Below are 18,698 nucleotides of genomic sequence, written 5' to 3' on the forward strand. Positions count from 1 at the left end.
AGGTCAAATGCATATATATGTGTGTGTGTGTATCTGAGTTCCTGAGTTCTTCTGCCGATCAGACAGCAGCTCTCTTCCTCCGCTGCTTTCCAGATCAATCGAACATTCAAAAAAAAATTTGGCAAAATGCTGAAAATTATGTCCTACTCATAACACTAAAGTAAACCATTAAAACCTACAACAAAAGTTGATGTATTTGACAGTGTTGATCTTTTTTTTAAATATATATATATATACATTTTAACGCTCCTGCTTATACTGCAGGCATCAGCCGAGCCTGAAAAGAAGCGGTCTTCATCCTTTTGTCCTCCCATTCAACTCAATATGTTGCTAATAATGACAAATGACTGGACCTGAGTGTTTGGTGATGTGAGTCGTACATGCAAAGCATCTATCAAAAGGCATTTCGGTAGTTCTTATGGATGATTCTCCACCTTTTTTATGACGAGTACTAAGTCGCTGGGCGGTAGGTTTTCTAACTACCATAAAAAGTTAGACTATTTCCTGCATTTTTGGAGTAAAATTCTGATCATTCCTGGTTGAAAAATTCAAAAAGCCTCCCTTTTCACCAACCCAGCCCTAAAGATGCTGTGAGCTGAAGGTGAAAGTTGCATTTGCTCCCTACAGCTTTATAGATAGATAGATAGATAGATAGATAGATAGATAGATAGATAGATAGATAGATAGATAGATAGATAGATAGATAGATAGATAGATAGATAGATAGATAGATAGATAGATAGATAGATAGTACAGTTAGCTTAGATTATGTTACTTTCAGGAAATCAAATTGTAATCGGAACATTTTAAGAACTACCAGCAAACGATAATAACAAAATGAAAAATATTATCAATATGTTTATTTTGTTGTAAAGTATACCAATACAATTCTTAATTTTTGGTACAAAATTGCTCTTGTTTTCGAAAACTTGTCCTAAAATGTATGCACGTTGAGTTCAATATGGCTACAAAACAATACTCTGTCTTTAAAAAGTAAAACTAAATAGAAGGGGAAGCCGCTGCTCGCTGGCTGCAACCCAAAAAGTGATAAGACTTTAACCTACGACTTTCACACTGAATTTGAAAAATGAGGGGAGCAGAAAGCAAATTGTGAACCTCCACGGGTTGCGAAGATTTCACGCAATGCACGCTTTCAGGCATCACACAATATCTTAGATTTTACGTCCAGAATATAACCAGAATATAGCTTTGTTTGAACATAAAACAGAATAAAAAAAATAAAAAAAACATCAATAAAAAGGGGTTGAATCGAATCTGACCTGGTTGGACTCTTCTTCGTATCAGCGGTGAAACGTCTTATTCCTCCTGGGTGTCAACGCGGCGCTCTATTGAAGTTTTGCTGAAAACTTTTGTCGTGACGTGCGCCGCTTTCGTGTTGAACTTTTTCATGTCCAAGAAGGAGCAGCAGCTGTACTTAAAGCGAGTACACGCCCCTCTGCCTCAATGCTGAGCCCCACCCTGAGGTGCTGTAGTAGTTACCCCACCCGGGGCAGGGAGGTCCCGGTCCAGTAAGCACGATTTGGTAACCGGTGCGTCAAAGAGGGGGAGTGTGCGCTCGTGGTGAGAGATGAGCAGCACGACAACGAACACGTATGTGCTAAAATGTGTCAGTATGTGAAATTGACAAGATTGTGCAATAACCTTATAATAAAGCAGAGTGGTAACTGGAAAACGGGCAGATAAGATGTTTTATCCGGTGCCTGCTGGATCAAATAAAACATTCTGATTTGTGTGACCATTTGACCTTCAGAAACCAGGATGGAGTACTCCCATTACCTTCTATTTTGAGGGAAATTACTTGATTACAAAAGAAAAAGAGAAGGGAAAAAAGAGCAACTTCCCGTTTCACTTCTCTATTTATTAGCTAACAGAAAACTTCCACCCAAAATCCCATCATGACCCTTAATCTATTTATAGTTGGTTTTTGAGGCCAGCTAGGTGGCTCACTGCCCAGGGCGGCATCTTATCAGGGTTGGCTGCACATCACAGCCAGTTAGCTTAAGTTGATATTTGATCTGAAGCTGTAGCTTCACTGCTAAAGGCCCTTTCCTGCTTGTTTTCTTTTAGCAATCTGAACTTATATTTTCTCTTGGTAAAAACAGAAAAGTAAAATGAAAATGAAACTGACCAAACTTAACTAACTTAGCAAAATATATATATATGCTTGCATTAAATGCAAGCTGTTATTTACAACTCTTTGAAGAACCTTAACATTTAATTTCCCTCTGGGCTCAATAAAGCATTTTTGAACTTGAATTTGACAGCAAATAACTACAACTGTGAACTCGTGTACAATAACAACATGAAAAGTTATTATGTCTCCTTCCTCCCAATAAACTACACGCCTGTGTGGTATCAACCAAATCTGTACTCCACCACATAATGTGATGATTTGATGGAAAAAAGGATTGGAAACTTACATCAGACAGTCAGAGTGAGTCTTTGTCAGAAAGCTCAGAGGTTCGTTTCAGTTTTTTCTAAATCACATCATGACATCATGTGAACTGTAGTGACTTAGGCAATCCATTCCTGAATGTCTTCTGATTCTCACTTTAATCCCACTCTCTGCTTGACTGGAGGAAAGTCATTTTGCAAGAACAGATTCGTCTTACGTGTTTAGCTTGGCATCACGATGTGATAATAGGAAAAAGAACACAAAACCAAGAACGAACACTGTTGCTTAACTCTACAACCAACTCCTGAGGCTTTAATCAGTCAGTCAGGTTTATTTGTACAGTACATTTCAGCAACAAGGCAGTTCAAAGTGCTCTACATAATAGAAACATAAAAACATCATAAACACATCATGCAGTCAACAGTTGTGAACATCAGTGAGAGACATTGCATTTTGTCAAGTACCAATTGATACGCATCACATATGTTGCTATGGCTTCAAAGCAAATTTAAACAGGTGGGGTTTTAGCCTTGATTTAAAGAAACTCAGTGTCCAGGTGACCTGAGAGGCATGGGAGCAGATCTTTAATGTATTTTGGTATTCTGTTAGTCTATAAATTCAGTAATTTATAGAAACGTAACGTGTTTTAAAGTCTGTTCTCTGAGCAGTAAGGAGCCAGACATTAGAACTGGGTGATGTGGCTGGCCTTCAACTCAGACACTGGAAAATGTTGGGATTAAAGATGGCTGAACGTTAAAACCACTATAATTTAGTGTAACGTTTACGCATTGTGTTGGAAATGTAAAACTGAATGGATGGATGGATGGATGGATGGATGGATGGATGGAGAAGTTCAATGCAGTCATTCTGTTCATTTGAACCATATTAACTATAAAGACAATGTTCACAGTGAACTTTGTTATGTAAAACTGGATCAAGTAGAGTAAAGTACAGTTTTACATCAATTTATTGATTTTGGAGGGGTTTTGTTTGTTGTTGTTTGTTTATTTTTAATTGCTCACCCCAAAACCAAACTTACCGTCAAATGCTAAAAGTTAAGCAGCTGATTATTTTTTTATTAGCATGAAGGCTCATGGAAATCAGCCTTACTTTCATCAAAACTTAAAATGTGACAAAACAAACAAAAAGGCATTATTCTAATTTACCAATAACTCATTTGCAAAAATGTAGGTGATTTTAAGCTGAATTGTATGAGCTTAATATTTACTACAAGACAGCTGGTTAGCTTTGGGACAAAAAGAATCATTCTTACTTCAAGTACTTGTAATCAGTACTTGAAGTACTGATTACATGTTAAACATGTTAAACTGTTTTTTTGTTGTTTCTCAAAAAATATTCCTATAATTTAGCGGGCGTGCCATATTTGATTTCCCTTTCTACTTTTTTTTATGACTCAATGCTGTGACGTCAACGGCTGTGGATGATTACAGTGGTGTGAGGAAATATGTGTCTGCATCTGCTCAGTTTTGTCGATTGCAGCGTTCATTCACGGCTTACTTTACACACACTGATTCATGCTCTGCTGTTGCTACGGAGACGAACACAAACAGAGGAAGCCAAGGGGAGCTTTGCAGGTGTGCAAGTGATTTATCTGGGGCAAGAGTATCCGCTCGCAATGGCCTGTGTTTGATTAAAAACTACTCTGTGTTTGCATAAAGTTGTTCCATTAATAAAAAGGGTTTTTGTTTGATTTTTCTGTTTTGTTTTGTTTTCTGATAAGTCTGACATGCATTTCTACTTAATCCTCCACCACCAGTACAAGTATGTTTTACTACAGTTACCGCTGCAAGTCTTTTTTGTGGTGCTGAAATGTTCAAGTATTTAGTTTATTATTATTTATTTAAACAACTTCTCCTGACAGAGCTCTGGATTTCTTACTGCTCCTCTTCCCAGCCAGAGCCTCAGTGCAGGGGGTGTCAAACTCATTTTCATTTTGGGCCAAATCAAGATCATGGACGCTCTTAAAGGGTCGGTTGTGCCGGAATGTATTGATAAGACCCGTGAACAAACTTTTAAAAATACTAATAAGTTTTTAAAATTACATTATATCGACCATCTTTTCACATTGATCAGTCCCTCTGGGGTTTTGCAATTGGTTTTGTGATTATTTGCAGTAAAAATCAAATGATTGCGGTACTAATTTCGATACACTTGCGATAATTGCACATATGCACGATGGCAAATGCAGCGTTTTGTTCCTCACCGTATGGACCATGGACTGTAATTTGCCACCAATTTAAGGATGAGGCAGCTGGTTAGTACAAGTCAGGAAGTTAGCATCAATTAAACCCGACGATTTTCATAATGTTTGCCAAGAAAATCTGCATAAATTGATTTTGCATAAATTTCCACAGAAATTCGCAAGAAGCTGGAGGGACTAACTGACGTCATCTGGCAGTGAGTAGATAAAAGCTGCTTTGATTTGATTGATAAAGTAATATTTAAGCACACTGTTGTTTTTACAGTTCTATTAATGCGTCCCGCTGAAGTCTAGAGGGCCACATAAAAAAATAAGGTGGGCCGGATTTGGCCCTCGAGTTTGACACATTAGGTTTGCAGGTGAACTTTTACTCTTTCAATTTTAGATGGAGCTGTGTGAGAGTTTCAAAGCTTAGGGACATGGTCTTAAAATCTAACCTTGCCTTCAGCCTCTGTAAAACTTTGTCTGTTGTGCTCTTTGCTTTTACTGATGGTGGTTGTTTATCGGCCTACATTAAACCTCTGAGGATTTCATAGAAAAGCTCTATTTATTTTAGAGACTCAGTTATTACGTAATTAGGGATTTTAGGGTTTACTACCAGCTCAATCAGATACATTGGATTTCATTTCAGGGCATCGGAGTAAAGAAAATGAATCCAAATGAACGCCACTTGTGAAAATACAATTTTAGTTCGGTTTGTCACATAAAATCCCCCCCAACCACCAACCACCAACCCGCCAAATAAACAACCAAGCTTGTGGTTCGAATGCAGCAGTGTGAAAAAGTTCAAGAGGTCTAAATACTTTTTCAAGGCACAAGGTTATAAATGTTTTTTGTGTTTAAAGCTCCTCGAGGAAACTTGATCTCAACTTCGGTCGTCTTAAAATATGCACTGCCGCTGCTTGAGGCGTCGACGTCGACTCCATAAAACATTCACACAAGCAGAGACAAATAGCTCTAATTCGACCCCAGCGGCGTGACTTCCTTTGTCGCCTTGTAGTGTACGCTATAGATACAAGCTCATATCGTGTCAAGAGCGACTGATGCCCTGATGCCGCCTTGTGATGGCAGGATTGAACTGAGGCCTCTTTTTTTGTTTTGCAGTTCAGACTGCCTCCTCTCTTGCACCTCTTTTCGTCTTTCTCACATCCACCCTCTTGGCCGTGGGCTCAGCAGCAGCTGACTTCCTGTGCGCTGCTTAGCTGCCCCACACACCCATCCTGAAAGAGATTCTAGCCCGTAGCAATGTGAACCAAGTCATGAGAGCCAGATAAGGTTAGAAAAGGGGCAGTTTCTGGTGACGTGTTTCCATCTCAGTTTGGGCTGATGTTCTCTACTCTGCGATTGAGTGGATGAGAGAAAACTGAAAGGATGACTCTATAGCTAGCTGGTAGCAGAGTGAAGTTGGCTGAGTAATACACGGTGTTTACAAGTGTGAACAAATATCCAAAACACTTTGTGTATTTTTTTAAGCTTACCTCTAAATCAATATTTTATAAAAAAATAAAATAAAATAAAATACAAAATGATAAAATTACACCTCCAGTTTATGTTTTCAGTTGATTTCCACATATCTAGATGTTGAAATTGCACAGAGGTATGGGCATCTAGATATGAAGAGATCTACTCCAAAAGTAAATCACAAGGTTTCTTTAAAAAAAAAACAAAAAAAAAAAACAATTTTGTCTAGAAACAACGAGGTTTCTTCCTTGACATCCTAGCATCAATTCTGACCAGCTTCAGGTTTTTCTCAGAAGTTCAACGCTCCTAAGAACGCCTGCATACGGCATAACGGGAAGACATTGTTGTGATGAGGGCAATTTCAATTACAAAGCCAAATTTCTTTTGAGTCATGATTGCAATAAACAGCATTTGTCTAAAAAAAAATATACATAAAAAATTGAAAGTAATGTTAAAGTTTCAGCCCCAGCTTGGAAAAGGCAATACTCTAGCACTCAGATGTTAGTTAAATACCTTAGAATGACGTCAAAGTAGAGGAACGTAATGCATTACTTCCATAGTTATTTCCTGCTCTATCATTGATATTAGTGTTGGGTGTCCTAAATACACACTCCATTGACGCACCTTGTTATCAAAATACATATTAATATCTTCTTTCTGACATTGTAATGGGCAGAAGTATCCTCCAGTGATCTGCTGTAGTCCGGTCCGGTCTGGCCCAGCTGGTTGTGTTTATCTAAGCCAGTGAGTCACAGCTGATTTTCCACATATTCCTGTTCTGCCAAACTTGACATTTAGTAAAGTATTCATACTCCTCTACAGGCTTGAATTGAAATTGTTCTACATTTTAAGTAACATAGTTACTTGTATTACAAAATTGTGCAACCCTTCAAACATCGGCGGCGGTCCCTATTTACAAACGGACTTCTGAAGGCACTTAGAAGTCTCTGATACAGCGTATCAGAGTAAAGGGTCCTAAAAGCAATGTTTTAATGTTGTGTCTTAAGTTAAAGAGTTTTTATTTGAGAAAACTTTTCGAAACCATGAATCATTTCCTCTTCAGGTAGCAAATTTGCCCCGCTTTGTGTCGACCTATGACATAAACGGCCTCTGGAATATGTTGAACATTACAAACTGTGGAAAAGTTCAAGGGGCACGAATTCTTCCGCAAGGCATAGAAAGTGTTTATGACGTTCAAATCAGCATCTGTGTGCGTTTTGGCCTGTGAGGTTGTTACTGAAGGATTAAAGAAGAGAAAGCAGTGAAATTTGAGGATTTGTTCTCATTTTTCACAGACATCATCAGAGCTATTTAGAAATTCCTGCTCTGTCACAGCCTTTTTGCTTTCGCTTAAATTTCCATTATAAATTTCAACATCTCGTGTTGCCTTACTTGTGATTCATTGAACCTTACACCCATATGTCAGCCGTAAGTAAAGAAGGATACTGTACGTCACACATCCGTGGAAGCAAGTTGTGAAGAACGGCGTCATTTGGCAGTGTGGCAGGGGGCTCCATGGTCTGTGCTTGTTTGATTGTGTCATTGTCTCAAAGATGCTTTTGAGCTTAACCTCACAGAAGGGGGAGGCGACAAAACAAAAAAAAAAAAAACAGGCTGTAGTAACGTAAGACCACATCTCTTCAGAACCAAAACAACAAAAATGTCTAAAAGAGACTAAAACAAATGAACAAATAAAATGTTAACTACTCTGTTTCTCACTAATCCGCTTGGTGTAAATAAGTAAGTTGAGAAAGCAGCTGGCTTTGTACTGAAATTGAACCTGGCACACCCATCAAATTTTTCTGCTGCTAATGAAAGTGCAAGCTGTTTGATATCAAAAGCATGACGCGACCACATGCGGGTTTAAAAGCTGAGCCTGTGGTCTATGCTCTTTCTTTTTCTTCCTCTGCTTTTTTGATCTTGACATAGTGCGTGATTGATCGGTTGACTGACTGAATCACTTGCATTTGCATTCATGTCCACATCTCATTTTCCTGTCTTGTCAGGACAGGATGAAGAGGAGTCGCTGGTTAAGAGGAAGCAATAGACCAGCAGAGTTCTGCACTGCCCCCTGGTGGTGTTAACTAGAATCAAAGTGTCATTGTACTTTCCTAAAATAATTATTTTCTTGCACAACTTTTTTTTACAAAAATCACAGCATTTGACTCTCAGCTCAGCTTCTTTGAGATTAAAAGGAAAAAAAATCCACTAACTTGTCTTAAAATCCTCATGAGATTCTTTCAACAAGTTTATTTTTAAAAGCCTCTGACCTTTCTGACCCTCGCTTTTTTATTTATTTTTTTTATTTTGCTGAAGCTGTTATTTTTGAGCTCTTATCTCTGAATTTGAAACAAATTACCATTTGAATTTAATAAATAAGTCACATGACCAGATGGGAATCTTGAGTGCAACTTCATATCCTAAAAATATTTATGTTAGCATAGAAAGAGTTGACATTAGAACAGACAAAGAAAGAAATACATTTTATCATTTAACTGTTGGGGGAAAGTTCCTAAATTATATTTTTGTCACGATTAAGTGATTAAAAATTACACAGATGGAAAATAACGGCTTTTTATATAATTGTTTAGTTTATCATTTACTATCATCACTCCGGTCCTGTAGGTGGCAGTATTGCATCTCTAGTCTACTTTTCAGGTGCACAAACAGGAACTTTACAGAAGAAGAGGAAGAAGGACGCTTCACAGGTCTCACACGTGAGTCGTCATTTTGTAGTTTTTCTTCAAAAAACCCCGTTTATTTTGCAGAAAAAACATATTATTCTTTTCACTGACAGAAATCCCGCTGTCGCTCTTTTTCGGTTTTGTTGCAGCGGTTTAGCAAGAACGGGTCAAAGTGCTGTTTTTTTGTTTGTTTTTTAGCCGTACTCTGTTTTTTATGGAAATTTAAACAGTTTTATAATAAACTCGAAGTAAATTGCTAGTTCAGAAGAAGCATTAATATTTTTTATCGACGATAAATTCGGCATGGATTCAGTAAAAGCAGAAAATACACTGATGGTGGGTTTTTAAAGAGGCTAAGATCACCATTACTTCCAAAGTTAAGGCTTCTTCCCGCTATAACGCCTAATTTTTGCCTCATATTTATGAGAACGTATCCCAACTTAAACGTTGAAAAGATATTGAACAAAGTGAGCTAATGCTTCTTTATCTCATTTCTGCCAGAGAACTGGACTTTGCCGTGTGTTGAGATCCCTAACATGCTGGCTAAAGACGGAGCAAAGCTACAGAAAGGAGGAGCAAGGAAGAGGAGGCACCCTGCTGAAGATGGAGGAAGAGCAGAATGGAAGAAGACGAAGAACAGAGGTGAAGAAGAAAAACAAGGACAAAAACCTCTGGGAGACGGTGGCAGGAAGCGACTGGATGCTCTGAGTGTTGGCTACTTCCGCCGCGTTGGGGAACGACTGAGTGAAGGCTTTGAAGAAGAGGAGGAGAGAGGTGAGATGAGTTTGGTTCTCTTCGGGGAAACTGAAGATAAAAAGTTAGAATTGCATCTAGAGATCAGATACTGGGACTTTTCTGTGTAACATCACATCAGTTCACATGGAGAAAACATTTCTATATCGTTGTCCTTCACACACCTGATGGGCAACTTTAGTTTTCCCCATTTAAGCTACAGCGGTTAGGATTTAGGTTTTATTTCTTACCTCATGAACATTGAACATATTCAAAACAAGTCCCCAAGGATCTAAGAGGCTTGTGTTTTCCCTCCTCTTTTTAAGAAATCAAATCCAGAAAAAGATGAGGACAACAGTAGAAAAACAGAGGCCTAACGCCTGATTCTGATTGGCTCAGAATTTGTTTGTTTTCCATGTAAGTTGTACATTTATTTATATGGACATACATTGGGGCAATAAAGTTTGTAAAAAAAAATCAAACTGAAAAGTTTTGAAACTTGAAAGTTCTTTTGAAACAAAAAAAAAAAAAGAAGAGATAAATAATATATATGTATATATTTTTAACTTTGGTACTGAAAAACAATTAAAACTGAAAATAAATATTTGAATCTGAAAAACAGTTTTGAAATTTTTTTTTCAGTTTAAAATCTTTATGTTCTGCTTAAATTTTGTCTTTCAGTTTTAAATTGAAAAAAAGTAAAAAAAATAAAATAAAATTCAAAAAAAGAAAATGTCAGTTTACATCTTTTGAACAAGTTTTATGGCTCCAGTTTAGCTCCATACATTTATGTGTCAGGTTAAATGTGGAAAAAGTTTGGGTTTTTTTTCTTCCTCACCCTAATAAAAAATGGAATTTACCAGGTTCAGAGCCACTGTATCTATTAAATATAATTTGCATGTATAAAATAAGCTTATTTGGGTAAGACACCAAGCTGACCTCCTGGTCATTCCTTGTGTGAATCCTCAGTGGGGTTGCTGTGCGTCTCAATGAAATATGTCTGCAATACATTGGACAGAGATGTTTGTGGGGAACGTCCTCGCCGAGGTGAAAGGTAAAGCCGGCCTGGTGGCCACCGACCGGACGGGAAGCATCACTCTGCAGCGGCTGCTCCCGCTGTCCGGCCCGGACCAGGTGGGCGAAGTCCTGGCCGAACTGGGCGGAGAGTCGGGGGCCGGGTTTAAAGAGGTCTCGTGCGACCGCTGTGGAGGCCACGTCGTAGAGAGCGCGCTCAGACAGATGTCCAGGTGGGAGGGTAAGTGTGAAATATGCGATTACTTGCTTATTTAAAAATAAAAAATTGTTCTGAATTGTATGAAGACGTTAATTGTCACCATTGTAACCGAAAACATAGTAGGATCTAAGTCAGAATTGTGGCAATGTGTAGGTTAAAATTTTGTACATGTCTTATGATGAAAATTCTGTATTTCTTATTTCACAAATAAAAACCCTTAAAGTTTTTACATGTCCTGATTGTTCGTTGTAGAGTTCTCGCAGAAGGATCCGTCCAAAGAGGATGAGGATGAGGAGGAGAGCGCCGGGGTGCTGGAGAGCCAGGTGTTGTCTTTAAGTCAGGTGGTGAAAGACAACGGCTCAGAATTCATCGGACACGTTCACGGCTCGCACGTGGTCCGCACACTTTTACACGTGCTGGCGGGCTGCGTCGGACCTCCTCGCACTGAAGCCCAGCCAGGTAAACACACAGAGGCACCTTAACGTGTTTCAGTGAGAGGTGGATGTGTGTGGCCGGTTCTTAATCCTTTGATTTTTGTATATTTTTTTGTCCTGGTAAAACGGACTTTCCCTGATTCCAGATGTCTCTTTAAAAAGCTGTAGTGCAATTATATATAACGATATAATTAAGGTTTTTCCACCCTTTAAGTTTCTGATTTATTTCTGTTATCGACAGCACCACTGTTGCAGAGCGCGGTCACTTTAAAGCATTTCAAAACCAATACAAAATTCTAATAAATGTGAGGTTTTCAGCTAAATTAATCTTTTTGAATTGAAGATTAGTGATTACTGCTGACTTTAAATTCTTCCCTGACTTCATTACTGAAGTGAAAATAGTCAACTTCAAGTCATCTTTGCTTGATAGTAGCATCCACACTGAAGAGTGCAGTTGTCGGTGTGACCTGGTGATGATATTCTGCTAATGCAACTGGGGGGAAAAAAACACACACACAATTTTGCATTTGCGGTATTTCTGCTAAACAAGGAATTCAATTAAAATCACAAGTGAATAAATTAGTTGTTTTTTTTTCTTCAAAGTGTAACAACATATATTTAATATTCCTAAAAGTCAGCTTATCGGCTGTTTGCTCATATTTTCATATGGGCGAATCCTTAGTTGACCATGTTGGTTGTGTTGCTGAACAGTGACACCTGCTGGATTTTAAAAATCATAGCAGGCAGCCTGGACGAAGAAGTTCTAATTCAGTGTGGACAAAGCGAACGGAAAAAGCCCAAGGACATTTTTCAAAAAGTGTCACAAAATACCGTAATTTGTTTATGCAGACCGTGACTTCGCTGAGTGAATAAAATGAAATCACTCCCACCTTTGCAGGCAGTAATTGGACGTTCAAAGTAGGGCTTTAATTCCATTTAATTCCCCTGTTCTCCAGGTACCCTCCAGTTATAAGCTCCTCCGTTACACCGGGCCAATTACCCGACCAGAAGTCTTTCTCCGCAGAGTGCCCGTTCATGCCCAGACTAACAAATAACGACTCCTCTTCGCTGGTTTGATTCCTGCCAAACATAACGATGTCCCTGGGTTATGGACGTCATTCACAGCAACTAAATCTGTATAATTTGTGTGTGTGTGTGTTCTGATTGAAATAGCAAGGGAGTTTTGATGCAAATCGCAGCAATTGCTTGCTGAAGGTTCTAAACTGTTTTGTTCTTCTGAGAGTGAAAGAGAGAGAGCTGGCCACATTCTCCATTGCAGTTCCTGTTTGAGAAGCGAAATAAAGCTTTCGGTTCCTTTTCAGTATACGTGATGGAGGCCGAGTCAGGACGTCTGACTTCACGCCTGTGTCTCTCGTTTGTTGTTCTGGTTCGAATTAGGTGCAAAAGAGCACAGGGCGGCCCCCCAGCTGACCGACTTTGAGATTCCCACCTCGTTCTGGTACGAGCTGAAGAGCCTCACCGAGACCCTGATGGAAAATATTCATCGTAAGCTGCCTTTCATCACGCCATCTCTGTACTCGCCTCTTCTTTTTTTTTTTCCCCCTTTCCATGCATTATAGATGACGCAATTCTTTCTTTGTACTCCCATCACAAAGAGAACATTTTAGCACAGAGGACTGGAAAATCTCTCATCGCCTATATAAAAACGTGCGTTTTTATTTTTAAAACGGTAAAATGAGCAGTTTGCGCTGGCATAAAGGAGCCGATGTTGCCGTGGGAAAGGAGATATTAATCCGATTCAAAAGAAGTGATGAAACCATTTGCTGACTTTTAATCCTGTGGTTTTCACTCCGACGTCTGTTGAGATCTGAAAACAGCAGAGCCAAAGTATATAAATACTAAATGAATGAATTTACAGGGTTTTTTTTAACTTTAACACAAACCATTTCATTTCAGTAGTAAAAAACAAAAACAGATTGAAGTCTATAAACCTCTTTGCTAAAGCTCATGCAGAGATTTAAGCTTCCTTTACCTAAATCTTTACTATAAACTACAGTTGGCATGTTTACCTCAACTCTTCTATTTCTTTTAGACGACTGTTTTAAAATGGCCAGCAGCAGATTTCAGGCCTTCCCATTAGTCTCCAGTCGGTGGCAGTAAAGCCTCTGCAAGTACTAATAAGAAATGTCAGGGCACAAAGAAGCTGTCTTCTACTTAAATATTATTTAAATATTACACGTACGGATAGTTTTACTTACAGTTCAGGCAAGTCTTCCTGCTCGTTTATCACCTTACAAACTCTTAACTAGCTTGTTCATATTCCGTTGTAACAGTTTTTCCATTGGTCTGTTCTTCAGTGAGCGTTACAGATGGAGCTGCCAGCGCCGTCTTCCAGACCATGCTGACCGTGTGTCACAGAAAACGACCCAAACTGTGCAAACAGCTCCTGAAGCGCACCATGGAGTACCTGACCAGCCGCGGCTCGGCCCCCGGAGTCAGGTGGGAGGGGTTTTGGTTTTCCTTCTCTGTAAGGGCTACAGTGTGGCAGAGCTGTAACGTTGGACGCCATTTTAACTCGTCTCCTGCAGTCCGCTGCTGGTCTTCCTGAAGGACCAGGCCTCCAGTCGCCTCATAGAGACGATCATCCAGCTGTCCCACAAATCTCTTCTCCGTGACCTTTACAAGAGCCACTTCAAGGGCAGTTTGGTTGACCTCGCCCTCCATCCTATCGCCAACTTCCCCGTCCAGAGGCTGACAGCCGCCTTGGCCGAACATAAACTGGTAAGCGGTGTTGTTGTTGTTGTTGTTGTTGTTGTTGTGGGACTGAAGAGTTCCCCACTTGACGGCTTTCCCGTCCTCAGTTCCCGAAGCTGTTCGACGAGCTGGTCCAGGGCGTGGAGGCCGTCTTGGCTGCCGGTCACATGGGCGTGATCGTCCAGCTGGCGGAAAGCTGCGCAGAAGGCGGAGAGAAGCAGGACGACATGATGCGGTGCCTTCTGAACGTGAGCCTCCCAAAAGGTTTTGTCCTGCTACAAATGCGAAGGAGTTCCTCCTCCGTCATGTCAGCCCTGTGCCGTGTTTCCCTTCAGTCTTTCCACTGCGCCGAGCCCGGCTCTCGACACGTCTGCTGCCTGCCGCTCTTTATGTCCTTGCTCACCTATGAGGTGTATTACCAGACTGATGCAACAGAGGGCAGCACACAGAAAGAGGTAAACCGTTACTGGTCTTTTTTTTATTTTTTATTAATTAGTTAGTTTCCTTTCTTTGAATGCTTAAAGAATCTCTGTGTCATTTTTACATTTCAGCACTATTTATTAAAAGTTGTTGAGTTGAAGTTGACAAGTTCAGTTAAAGATGAGTTAATAAAAAAAAGCCAATATATTTTTGTTTTAGTGAGATTTGTAATACATTTAATATCAAACTGAGTTGTTTAGATCTAATATTACGTGCAGTGGTTTGTTGAGCTCCATCGTGTTCACAACATAATAGATTTGTGTCATCTGCGAGCAATGTAAAATTGTGGCAGTTTAAAAAAAATACAAATACAAAGAAAGAAAATATGCAGAAAAGAAAAACACATTGATGCCAGTAACAGTAACAAACCTTGGGGAACTCCATATAAAATTTTTAGTAACTGAAAACCTGTGTTGTTTTTTTTAACAGACTCAAGTCTATTTTCCCCCAATAAATTTAACCAGAACACTCTACGGCCGCATTGTTGTTTCTTTGTTGTGAACAATGCTAAAAATTAAAACATTCAGTTTTTAGTTTTTTTTTCCTCCAAGATCTTCACCCCACTTTCTATATTGATATTGTTTCAGTAACTTCCACTCTCTGAGGAAGTTCAGGTGAAGTGTTTCATCTGGCGCGTTTTCCCCGGTGCCGCATCAGATTGTTTCTGTCGTCCTCAGGTTCCGCTGACGTCCATCTGCTACCACGGTTCCCGGCTGGTCCAAGCGCTGGCCAGGTTTAAGGAGCGCTCTCACCTCCTCAGCAGCCTGCGCACCCTGAGCCCCGCCGACCTCCTCACGATGGCCTCCGACCCCTCCGGCAGCCACGTCCTGCAGGCCCTCATCACCACATCCAGCGACAAAGGCAGGGGCAAGATCCTCAAGAGACTGGAGGTACAATGTGTTCGCTGGATTTAGTCTCAGGTTGTTTGTGGAGTTCAGAAATGTACGCTAAACGCCGTTTCTCCTCTCAGGGCCAGTACGTGCAGATGGCCTGCTCCAGGCTCGGGAGCCGAGTCCTGGAAGCCGCGTGGAACAGCGCTTCGGTCAGCCAGAGGCAAGGCATCGCGCAGGAGCTTGGTAACGTTGACGGTTTTAGCGCTTTCAAGTTTGATTTTGATTTTTGTTGTTCATTTCTTCACTTTCTTTCCCGTCCTTCTCTTCCAGTTCCCAGCGAAAGTAAGCTGAGGTCCGATCAGTTCGCCCGTCACGTTTGGGCGAAGTTCGGCCTCTCCCACTTTGTCCACAGGAGAGCCCACTGGCAGGAAATCCAGACGGGGGAGTCCAAGAAACGGAAACTTTTCAGCGACCTTCTGGAGTGAAAAGTCGAAATTAGTCAAATTGTTTAGTGTTTAGTGCTTGATAATAAATATATATAATGTTGCTTCTGACTCGTTTGCTGATTATTTTTAATATACAATTCGATGCTAGTAGAGATGTGGCCTGTAGGTGGCACTAGAGGTGCGTGTATGGTGAGGTTATCCGCCTCAAAAGTAGCAAACAACGTCCTGAAGTGCAAAACCTCATACTTCATCAGATATACTGCGGTCATGGCTGTGATACTTGATTCCCATTGGTGCAAAAAATACTGAAATTAAGAAAATATTTAAACAAAATTAAAAGAATGTAAATATTCTTGTTACAAATAATCACGGTTATGAATGTATGTCAGTACTTGCTTATCGTTTGATTCCAGTGGGAAGCTTTTATTGCCCCTGTGTGTAATGCAGTACTTTTCAAAAAACGTAACGTGTCCTTTGTTGCATTTGGTTGTTAATTCAGCACAAAAAGGAATCTGAAATATTGTGTGCATTTTTATTAATCTCCCCAGATATGCACATCTATGGACGGACATTGCTGCCCATTCTTTTTGTTTTGTCAAAAAATTCAAGCTCCATCCAAGTGGTTGTAAACCGTAATTTGAAAGATTCCTCGTTGTCTGGACTTTAACAAGGCCATTTCGGTAACATTAGCCATTTGCACGCCTTGAATCCGTTTTGGTCTCATCTGACCGGTGCCCTCTGACTCGTTCAAAACCGCAAAAGTGAAGTTTCGTACGGCTTTCTTCTTGCTGCTCTTTTTAAAAAGCCAGATAGTTAAGTTTCCGTCTAAATATTGTTTCACTGACAATTTGTCCAACCCCGGGGAAACTCTGCAGCTCCTCCACAGTTGCTTGTTTCTCCTTAAAAGCATGTAGGTTTATGTGGTGATGCTCATCCTGGTATGTTTGCAGTCCCACGTTTGGAATGATGGATTAAGCTGTGCTTTGAGGGATGTTCAAAGCTTGGGATATATTTTTTTATTATTTATTAAATAATTTTTTTTTTACTTCTCATGCGTGCCTTTTACAACATGAGTACTAATCTTCTGATCGCTCTCTGTTATTACTCTGGCAAAGCACAGAGCCGTCCCTTCAACTTTTCATCTGCGGTAAAATGCAGATTAGTGGAGAACGGCATGAGGATCCCAGCGTTTGATGAGGCTGCATCCTGTTCGTAGCTTCCATCACGTGGTGAAGACGGTTCAGGCTTCTCTTTGCTGTTTTGTTTGCTACAACTCAGATAAAGCCGGGTAATAATGACCTTTGGGGCCCCCAATGAGCAGAAAACAGAATCAGATGGGTCCCGTGCCCTCCACCTCTTCCATGAGGTTCTCAGCTGCTTCCCCTCCTATACGGTCAGCCAGGTCTGCTTTCTGTACAAACTCTGCTCCTCCATCACCGGTAATATCTCCACCCCTGCCTCTCCAACCTCCTCCCCAAAGGAAAGCAACGTGCAGCTCATTAGCTATGCACAGAGCTCACCGAAAATAGTCTTTCTTGGGTGGAAGCCGAAGAGGAACTTCAACAGGCTCTCCAGTGGTACTCAGTGGGTGGCTTCGAGTCTTCTGAGCTCAAAGCCCTCCTGCATGAAGTGTTCTTTTTTGCCCAAGAACCACAGAAAATGCCCACTGAATGAGTCAGCGCCAGGGAAACACAAAGAGGGAGGATATCTGTCGCAGTTTGAGACGCCGATAGGGTGTCACGGAAACAAACTCTGTCATATCGTCCCCCCCTCCGTTCCCTCCTCTTTCCCCTCCTGTGGGCGTCAGCAGGGCTGTCACATGGCTGCTGTTATCTGACGGGGTTGTTTTTTTTTTCTTTTTTTCTTTTCGACCTGTTTTAAGTGTGATGAAAACCTTTTGTTTTATTCCAACCTTTCAGCAGAGTTTTCTAGGACGTGGAGTCATCCTCCGTTTGATCTTATCGCCGACAATCTCGTGGAAACCCTCACAGCCGAGAGGGGGTTAAAAAAGGAAAATCGGACTTTTAAAAAAAACAAACCCTCTTCCTTCTGAATATCAACATAAATGTAGGACATTTCAGATGCCAAAGGACTTACTGTCTCCTTGACAACAGTCTCCAAGCAACCATTACTCCTCAAAGCTTTCTTCCAACCCCTTCGTCTCTCCGTCTGACTCGCTCCCTCCCTTCAACCCCTCCGCTCCTTTGCCAGTTTGACTTCCTCTCAAGAGTTCTTCAGCGCGTCCACTCCAGATTGCATCGGCACCAGAACCCGAGGACCGCACACGTCTGATTGGCTGCTGCACCTAGGGAGTAAATGTGCAGCCAGATTCTATTTTTTATATGTGTATATTTTTTTTATTTCTTTTGGTGACTCCAAACGAGGTGTGTTTATGTAAATAAAGCAGCTCACATTTCCTGCTCTGAACCTTAGCGGTGTTTATGCAAAATAAAAAAAATAAAATAATAATAATAAAATAAAAATTTCTAAGCTTTCAGCAAATCCAAATCTTAAACCATGAATAATCCATCAGACTTAACTTTAATTTCGGAGGCATTTCAGGTAAACAAACGCTACTAAGTTATTTTTAGCTGCGGCTTTCCTCAGAGGTAGAAAAGTAATAGCTACCCCAAACATCACAGGAGTGATTTGTCTTTAAATCCAGACTGTGGAGCATAAGCTAAAGCTCTTCATGAGTAAACAACACCCGGCGAGGATGTGATGCATAACTCTTAAATGGAAGAAAATAATTATTGTTCCCAGGTATTTAACAAAGAATAATGGGGGTGGAGTGTGTGTAGAATAGATTAAAACAACTTTAAAGTAGCATTGGTGTGTATCGCTGCCACTTCCGTAAAGTAGAGATACTTCCAGGAAGTCTGAACTTCTCTGCTGACTTTAAAGGTTTTCTTGTGCGATTCCTCTACATCACGTGTGTCAAAATTGAGGCTCGTGGGCCAAATCTGGCCCGCCACAGCTTTTCATGTGGCCCTCTAGATTCCAGACTAAACACTAAGTGTGCTTCAATATTATTTTATTAAT

At 40.4% G+C, this 18,698-nt stretch overlaps 2 protein-coding genes and 1 long non-coding RNA gene across 5 annotated transcripts in view; 1 reads left to right on the forward strand and 2 right to left on the reverse strand.

Moving 5' to 3' along the window:
* tgm1l1 (transglutaminase 1 like 1) overlaps positions 1 to 1,515 on the reverse strand; it is a 38,337-nt gene extending 36,822 nt beyond the window's left edge. Inside the window, exon 1 of one of the 2 annotated variants that reach the window (XR_006372457.1) lies at positions 1,281 to 1,436. The gene's annotated coding sequence lies outside the window, so the exon portion shown is untranslated. Of the gene's footprint in view, positions 1 to 1,280 lie in introns of both variants that reach the window. The other variant, XM_044135412.1, reaches the window with a different exon arrangement.
* A 7,210-nt stretch (positions 1,516 to 8,725) lies between these two features.
* Positions 8,726 to 15,757, forward strand: LOC122841259 (nucleolar protein 9). Of its 2 annotated transcripts, none has more exons than XM_044134411.1 (12): positions 8,726 to 8,815; positions 9,284 to 9,556; positions 10,533 to 10,769; positions 11,001 to 11,207; positions 12,581 to 12,688; positions 13,501 to 13,642; positions 13,732 to 13,924; positions 14,005 to 14,145; positions 14,233 to 14,352; positions 15,055 to 15,267; positions 15,348 to 15,453; positions 15,541 to 15,757. In XM_044134411.1, exons 2-12 carry the CDS (start codon positions 9,319 to 9,321, stop codon positions 15,693 to 15,695), a joined length of 1,860 nt encoding a protein of 619 aa, XP_043990346.1. In that variant the 5' UTR covers positions 8,726 to 8,815; positions 9,284 to 9,318; the 3' UTR covers positions 15,696 to 15,757. The 2 variants fall into 2 exon arrangements, with proteins under 2 accessions (XP_043990346.1, XP_043990347.1); XM_044134412.1 differs by having other exon boundaries at positions 8,814 to 9,118.
* Positions 12,705 to 13,489, reverse strand: LOC122841260. Its single transcript, XR_006372366.1, has 3 exons — positions 13,402 to 13,489; positions 13,213 to 13,317; positions 12,705 to 13,010 (listed from the first exon to the last, which is right to left on the reverse strand). It is a non-coding gene; the product is annotated as an uncharacterized LOC122841260 (long non-coding RNA).
* Positions 15,758 to 18,698: the final 2,941 nt, after the last annotated feature.

This window comes from Gambusia affinis, linkage group LG12 (genome assembly GCF_019740435.1).
Source record: "Gambusia affinis linkage group LG12, SWU_Gaff_1.0, whole genome shotgun sequence".
NCBI classification, from domain to species: domain Eukaryota; kingdom Metazoa; phylum Chordata; class Actinopteri; order Cyprinodontiformes; family Poeciliidae; genus Gambusia; species Gambusia affinis.